General features: G+C 39.3%; 1 protein-coding gene and 1 pseudogene across 1 annotated transcript in view; both read left to right on the plus strand.

Moving 5' to 3' along the window:
• The window catches only part of RAD18 (RAD18, E3 ubiquitin protein ligase), a 91,524-nt gene extending 86,157 nt beyond the window's left edge, over window positions 1-5,367 (plus strand). The window contains exons 13-14 of the mRNA XM_003785469.2: window positions 4,823-4,926; window positions 5,074-5,367. Of these exons, the coding sequence (XP_003785517.1) occupies window positions 4,823-4,925 (103 nt within the window). The 3' untranslated portion in view covers window position 4,926; window positions 5,074-5,367. The remainder of the gene's footprint in view (window positions 1-4,822; window positions 4,927-5,073) is intronic.
• A 1,685-nt stretch (window positions 5,368-7,052) lies between these two features.
• On the plus strand, window positions 7,053-7,517 carry LOC100959622 (annotated as a pseudogene).
• The last annotated feature ends 711 nt before the right edge of the window (window positions 7,518-8,228 follow it).

Consider the following 8,228-nt stretch of genomic DNA (forward strand, 5'->3'; position numbering starts at 1 on the left):
CACCTTCAGATGTCACCATCCCCATTCCTATAGCTATTGCTCAGTCATTCCACAGTGTGGACAAGTGTTACCCAACTGGTGGCATAGACTAATGAGATATGTTAACACTGACTACTCTCAGGCAGTTCCTCCAAAACAAGGACTAGATTCAATGAATTGAACTGAATTGGGAACCCCAAAGTTGACTAGCTGACCACACAGCCACATAGAAAGTACTGTCAGCCTGTGTAACCCTAATTCAGATACCACTCATGGGGCCCTCAGCAGTTGTCAATGGTACTTCCTTTCCAGAAATACCCATGTGCTTTCAGAACTATCTTCTTGTGTGAAAGTCAGTCATTAACTTGCCTCCCTCCCCAAAATATGGGGACTGGCACTCTGAGGTCACAAGAGACTTTAGGTAATTAAGGAGACACTGCTAGTAGATCATGTAGCCCTCAGACAACTGTGGACATCTCCAAAGTGAAGCTACCCTGGTTGTTTGGAGAAAGCTTCCAGAAAGATAAATGACTTGTTATTTGTGAATGCCTTGCCGGCAGTTACTCCTGTGATCCTGAAATCATATAATTAGGAAAGGGGTACAAAGTTTAGTCTCTCATTAGTGAAGTGATTATTGATACCACCTCAGCTCTGGAAGGTATTTCGGCTGTTTCAACTCACTGACTAGGATTGTGGTGAATGATAGAATTGCCTTAGATTTCCTCCTCACAAGCCAAGTGAGAGGCTGTGCAATAATTATACATCCTACTATATCTGAATATCTTGGGCAAGGTGGAAAGCTCAAGATAGATGCCCCATGACTTTCTAAGGTAGACACTGAACGCTTACAGATTTTGATCCACTGGCTGGATCTGGGACCCTGGGAATCATGGTTGAGGTTAATAATGCAATTTGGCTTTAATTAAATGGTATCTGAGACAAAATAGAATGAATTTAATCCCAATTCTTTCAGCTAATCAGAGGGGCCAGCGGAGTGGTGTACACGAAGAAATTGTCCAGAAGCCACTATGATACAGAAACAAGGGTTAAATATTGTTGGAAGACAAATGTCTCAGTATGTCTTGTTTTTCTGCATGTCCTCCAATGACGGCATTGACTGCCCTTTGTATACCCATACATTTTCAATCTATCTTTTCCAGATTCTTTGTATAGAGAACAGCCTTGGAAGATACACTTTCTCCCTGTGGAATAGAGGAGACAAGCTTACTGATCATTATAAAAATATCCAAGTTCTCTATTATCAGGGTTCCTCTCTGAAATGCAAACTATTACTTGTGTGGATATGATCTGGTCCTCTTCATATCATCCTAGGAATTGGGTCTTAGAACCAGTTCACATGTTGACTGATTATCTTGCTGCTGTTCTTGCTGTGAATAAATGGCCCCTCTCTAAGTGGGTCTGTCTCATCTTCTGCCACTATCTATGAAACTGACAGGCTAACTTAGCTTGCACATGGGGTAGTACAATCTTTGACCCTCTATGGAGTTTGACATATTCAAATCAGGTTTCTGTTAATGATACTTTGTCCAATTTGGTGGTCTGCCTTTTAATTGGGTAGTTTCAGCTATTTATATTTTATGTAATTATTGATATGATGACTTTAAATTTTGCCATTTTTGTAGTTATTTTGTTTTCTCTGGTTCTTTGTTCCTTTTTTCCTTCCTTCCTTCCTTCCTTTTTTTTTTTTTGGAGACGGAGTCTCACTTTGTCATCCCGTTGTAAAGTGTCATGATGTCATAGCTCATAGCAACTTCAGACTCTTGGGCTCAAGTTATTCTCTTGCCTCAGACTCTCAAGTAGCTGGGACTACAGGCACCCACCACAACACCCGGCTATTTTTAAAGATGAGGTCTCACTCTTGCTCAGGCTGGTCTCGAAGCTGTGAGCTCAGGTGATCCACCCTCCTTTGCCTCCTAGAGTGCTAGGATTACAGACGTGAGCCACCACGCCTGGTCCTCTTTTTTCCTCCTTTTTTACCTGTTTTTGGACCAGTTGGAAATTGCTTATTATTTCATTTTAGGTTAAATATTTGCTTATTAGTTTTACCTTTATTTTAAAAATTTTAGTGCTTACCCTATGGTTTTCAATCTTTGTCTTATCGTAGCCTTCAAATAATATGGGTCTTTTTTTTTTTCCTTTTTCTTTCTCTTTTTTCTTTTTTCCCTTTGAGACAGAATCTCACTATTTGACCCTCGGTAGAGTGCCAGGGCGTCACAGCTCACAGCAACCTCAAACTCCTGGGCTTAAATGATTCTCTTGCCTCAGCCTCCCAAGTAGCTGGGACTATAGGCCCCCACCACAACGCCCAGCTATTTTTTTTTTTTGTTATTGTTGCAGTTATTGTTGTTTAGCAGGCCAGTCCTGGTGTGTGTGGCTGGTGCCCTAACCACTGAGCTATAGGCACCAAGCCAATAACACGGGTCTTCATAAATAGTCTGAGAACTTTACAGCAGTGTACAGTACTTCCTATTCATTCTTCCCATTCTTTGTCCAATGGTTGCCATATATTTATTTCTACATATGTTATAAACCCCACAACACACACTGTTGGCCCTTTTACTTTAGTCTGTTGTTTTTTATACTAATTAAAAATGAGAGACAGGTATCTTTTATATTTATCTTCAGTTTTACCCTTTCTGATACTTTTATTTTTTGCATAGATCCAAGTTCTCATTTGCTTGTTATATTTGTTTGACCTGAAGAACTTCCTTTAATATTTCTTAGAGTTCAAATATGTTAACAATTAATTCTCTTAGCTTTTGTTTTTCTGAGAAGTCTTTATTTAGCTTTCATTTCTGAAGGATTTTTTTGCTAGATAAGGAATTCTGGGTTGACACTGTTTCTCTTTTGGTACTTTAATGATGTCACTCTGTCTTATGGCCTGTACGGTTTCTGATGAGAAGCCTACTGTAAATTTGTCTTTATTCCTCTGTGTGATGATTGTTTTTTTGCCTCTAAAACCTGTCTTTGGTTTTCAGCAGTTTGAATATGATATGTCTAAGTGTTTTTTATTTATTTGTTATTGCTTTATTTTTAGTATTTAATCTGATTGGGGTTCTTTAACCACCTTTGATCTTGGTCTGTTGTCTTTCATTAGTTTTAGAAAATCCACAGCAGTCTATCTTTACATATTCATTTTGAGTAGTTCTTTTTCTCTCCTCCTCCATGGATTCCAGTTACCCACATGTTACACTATGTTTTATTGCCCCGCAGCTCTTGGCTGCTCTGTTCTGTGCCTTCCCCTATCCCACCCACACACACACATTCTTTTTTATTCTTCATGTTTCAATGTGGATGACTTTTATTTTTTTGTCTTCAGGTTTGCTATATCTTTTATCACCTTTATACATTATACTTATGAACCTATTGAAGGAACTTTTTATCTCTGATGCCATATATTTTTACTAACATTTCCACTGGACTCTTATTCCCTCTCTGCTGAAATTCCCCATCTGTTTGGCTTTTCCACCAGAGCCTTTAATTAATCATGTTTATTTTAAGGTCCTAATCTAATGGTTCCATCATGTGGTTCATCCTGTCTATCTGTGCTGGTTGTTTATCTCTGGACAATGGTTTGTTTTGTTTTGTTTTTTCCTTGCTTCTTTGCATATTTTGTGGCTGAATATTAAACATACTGTAAAGGGCCATAAAACTGAGGCAAACAGTGTTGGTGCCTGGAAACGGGTATACTCCCTCGGCCATTTCTTGCTCCTGCTTATTACTTGGCACTGTGCTCATGGTGGGGGGCAGCTGGGAGCACACCATTGTCTTAGTCCAGCCTCAGTCGTGGGTAGACCCAGTGTGCCTGAGTCTTAGGGGTGGGGCTTTCTCAGCACTCCTTCCCTCCTCCCTGCCATACTTGGTACCTGTGTGAGATCATCAGCCCAACATGATTTTTTGCCCCTCTTCCACAATAGAGTTTTGAGGTTCCACAACTTTCCTAGCAGCAGTGAGTCTTTGCCTGTGTTCCTGCAATTGATTGCCTGTACTTTCCTTGGAGACCTGCTGTTACCTCTGCTCCTTCCCCAAAGGCAGTAGATCTTTGCTTTAGTGTCATGGGCCAGTAAGTTTTCTGTTCTTACCTTAGCAATGTAAAAGCTTTTGCTTCACAGGAGAGAGGATCCAGGGGAGCAGGCAGCAAAGTGAACTCTGTCCATTCTCCTGCCTGCTCCCCATCTTTCTTATGAACACCTGGTGGAAGCTCATGGAACAGAGCTTGAAGGGCACGCAGACTCTTATGTCAGGGCCTGCAGTACCAGCCCACACTGAAGCCTTCAGGAAAAGTTTAGCTGGTTTCTTCTCACCTGGTTGTTTAGCAGCCGTCCATTTCTCCAGCACTCTGCCAAAAGTGAGAGGATTTGTGTGGCCCATCTCTCTTTGAAAGGACTTAATTTTCTTTGGAATTTTGTTTTCTTGGTTACCTTACAGTCTTCTCTGTCATTATCAAAAGTTATGATTTTGTTAGACTACCTGGCTTTCTCTTGTTGTTAGGGTGGGAATAACTGTTCTTTTGTTTTTTGTTTTTGTAACTTTCTCCATGCTAAGCAGAAGCATAAAACTGCTGGATTTTGATTCAGAAGGGAGAGGTTTACTTCCTGGCTCTCTCACTATCTGTGATCTTTTGCTAGTTCATGGTTTTCTTCTCATTTGCAAGTATAAAGTAGGAAGAATAGTAAGGGTAATAATAATAGATTTGTTAATAGAATAGAGGGCTGTTTGGAGTTTTAATGAAATAATGCCTGTGAATATACTTGTAAATTAGAAACTACTGTAGAATAACGATTGTTACTTTCTACAATATCATTTTTTTTTCTGTTTTCAGAAATGATCTTCAAGACACAGAAATAAGTCCAACACATAATCGCCGCATAAGAGCTGCTGAAAGTGCTGAGATTGAACCAAGAAATAAGCGAAATAGGAATTAGTGTGAGCTCTTACTGACTTGCTTACTGCACTTATAGTTGCCAGCACTTTTTGTTGCCATATATAGATTTCATATTTAAATGCCTGAGGAGAGATGTTAAATTCTAAATATTATAGTTTGCTGATTATAATTCTTTTCTGCCTTTCCAGGAAGAAAATAAGTTTCAAAAGCATCTTCATTTGATCAGTTGCCTCCTGACTGCAAAACACCTCTGCCTAAAAATATAGACATTGACATCCACATGATCACCAGCTTGTAGAGTGAGCAGACTCTTTGGCAGATGGTTTGATTTGGTTTGATTTCTAAATTTCAGAATGTTCTTAAGCCAGTCTTCTTCTCTTCATGGAGAACCCAACTTTAGCAAAGGATTCTTTTCAACCTCTTTACCACAAGAAGCAAACTTCAAGAGTTAAGAGTGTCTGTGTTTTTGGAAAGGCAGGATGCTGTAATTCACATCCTCTGCGTGTCTTGGTGCTGATGCGAGGCTGCCCACATGCCTGTGTTATAGTAGCAGCAGTTCCATGATGATCATTCCAGGATTTACCATAGCATTTTTTCGAACTCTGTCTTACACATTTAGTATGTTAGTATCATAATTTAAGTCACAATAGTCACAAAGTCATAATAACTTTGAAATATTGGGCATGTTTTTCTGAAATAGCACTTAAAAATGATTACTTTTATTGTATCTTTTCACTTGGGTTAGTCAACTCTTTAACACTTTGAACTCCAGCTATTAAAAGTATGCAATAAATGAATTTTTTTTTTTTTTGAGATAGAGTCTCACTATGTCACCCTCAGTAGAGTGTCATGGCATCACAGCTCACAGCAACCTCAAACTCTCGGGTTTAGGTGATTCTCTTGCCTTAGCCTACCAAGTAGCTAGGGCTACAGGCGCCTGCCACGACACCCAGCTTTTTTTTGGTTGCAGTTGTCATTGTTATTTAGCAGGCCTAGGCCAGGCTTGAACCTACCAGCTTCAGTGTATGTGGCTGATACCCTACTTACTGAGCTATAGGCGCCAAGCCATAGTGGATTTTTTTTAAATGAATAGGCTCCCTATCAATTTTTAAATAATGTCCTTAAAACAATATTCTTAAAAAAAAAAAATATCCTATGAATAGTTGTTTACAGGCTAGAAGTTAAAGGTTAACCCTGATCTGATGTCTATATCAGTGAGTTGCCAGAAATTATGCTAAAATAAAAACTTTTATTAAAAATTACACAATCTCAGGCGGTGCCTGTGGCTTAAAGGAGTAGGGCACCAGCCCCATTTGCTAGAGGTGGCAGATTCAAACCCAGCCCTGGCCAAAAACTGCAAAAAAAAAAAAAAAATTACACAATCTCCTATGAATTAAATTGGAAATGATTACTACTTTACTTGTAGCAAAAGGAGTTTTCAAGGGAGCAGTGAGACTCAGGACAGGAAATCGGGTACATTAATTTATTTAGTAAATAGTTGGTTACTACTTAATTGTAAATCTGTTGGGCACTAGGAATCCAAAGGTCATCTAAAACAGCAGTTCCGGTGGGGCAGACAGAATGATTTTGCCCCTTAGGAGACATTTGGCATGGTATGGGGACATTTTTGGCTGTCACAACTGGAGATGGGAGGTGAGGAGGCTTGCTGCCAGGATCAATGGCTGGCAGCCAGGGATGCAGCTAAACATGTATGGTGCACAGTCAACTCAGGGGTTAGTTTATTGGAACTGCCACTCCAAATTGCCACAGACCAAGTGGCTTAAGCAGTTTATTTTTTAATAATTCTGGAGGCTAGAAGTCCAAGATTCATAGGGTTTCTTCTGAGGCTTCTCTCTTTGGCTTAAAGACAACCACCTTCTCACTGTGTCCCTCGTTGGGCCTTTCCTCGTTGGGCACTTGTCTGTGTCCTAATCTCTGCTTGTAAGGACACCAGTCATATTGGATCAGGCCCACCCATATGGCCTCATCTTACTGTGTTTACTTCTTTGAAGTCCCTATCTGTAAATATGGTCATACTCAGAGGTACTGTGAGTTAGGACTTCTAATATATGCATTTAGGGGGAGGTCACAATTTAGCCCATTACACCTGTACAATAAAGAATTAACCAGTCTAGCTTTTTCTATCTGCGATAAAACTGCCACCAAGATGCAGATTTTCACAAAAACACTTATGGGGAAATTCATCACTATCAAGGTTGAACCCTGGGATACAATAGAAAATGTAAAGACCAAGATCCAGGGTTAGAAAAGAATTCCTCCTAATTAGCAGACTCACTTTTACTATTAAGCAACTGGAAGATGAACGTACTTTGTCTGACTACAGCATTCAAAAAGAGTCCACTCTTCATCTTGTGTTAAGACATCATAGTGGTGTTAAGAAAAGGAAGAAGTTTTACCACCACTCCCAAAAAGAATAAGCTCAAGAGAAAGAAGATTAAGCTAGCTGTCCTAAAATACTATAAGATGGATAAGAATGACAAAATTAGTTGCCTTCATCCAGAGTATACTTCAGATGAATGTGGCACTGAAGTTTATGGCCAACAATCTTGATGGACATTATTGAGGCAAATGTTGTCTAATTTACTGCTTCAGTATATCAGAAGACAAGTAATTGTATATGAGTTAATAAAAGACATTAACTAAAAACAAAACAAAAAAAGAATTATCCAGTCTAAAATGTCCATGGTGTCAAGATTGAGAAATCCCCAAAGTAAAGAAATTCCCAACTCTACCTAAAGAATGAGGCCTTAAGGCAGTGGTTCTCAATCTTCCTAATGCCACAGCCCTTTAATATAGTTTCTGTGGGTCGTGACCCACAGGTTGAGAACTGCTGCCTTAAGGGCTTTTTTGAGCTCTGTATGTAAGTATTTAGGGTATACTTAATATTTGTACACTTAATGAAGAATACTTCCATATCCCTTTGACAAAGGTAAAGGAACTGAGGCTTAATGTTAAATTCAGAATTAAAACTTATAACCTGATTCTGAAATTCACCTCTTAGTGAAAATACAGTTTTCACCAAACTTAGTCATTTCCTGGTTTGGTTTTCACCAAAGTCATTTCTTTCTACCTTTTAACAACCCCTAAGGGTATAATAACTCTGATCAGTTATATCAGGTCATAGTGGCAGTGTGCTTATGGCTCAGGTGGGTGCAGGTGAGCTGCTGTGTGTAATTATTTAGAAAAGGACATCTGATGTGTCAGGCCATTCTTTGTCCTCTACTTCTTTCTTTCTGCCCCACATTGCAGATCACTGTGAATAATGTAGGGTAATAGACCTTATGAAATTGCTGCCCATGAATCAAATCACATGGTAAAGATC

The sequence above is a fragment of the Otolemur garnettii genome, unplaced genomic scaffold (assembly GCF_000181295.1).
Source record: "Otolemur garnettii isolate 467f Iridium unplaced genomic scaffold, OtoGar3 scaffold00015, whole genome shotgun sequence".
Lineage (NCBI taxonomy): Eukaryota > Metazoa > Chordata > Mammalia > Primates > Galagidae > Otolemur > Otolemur garnettii.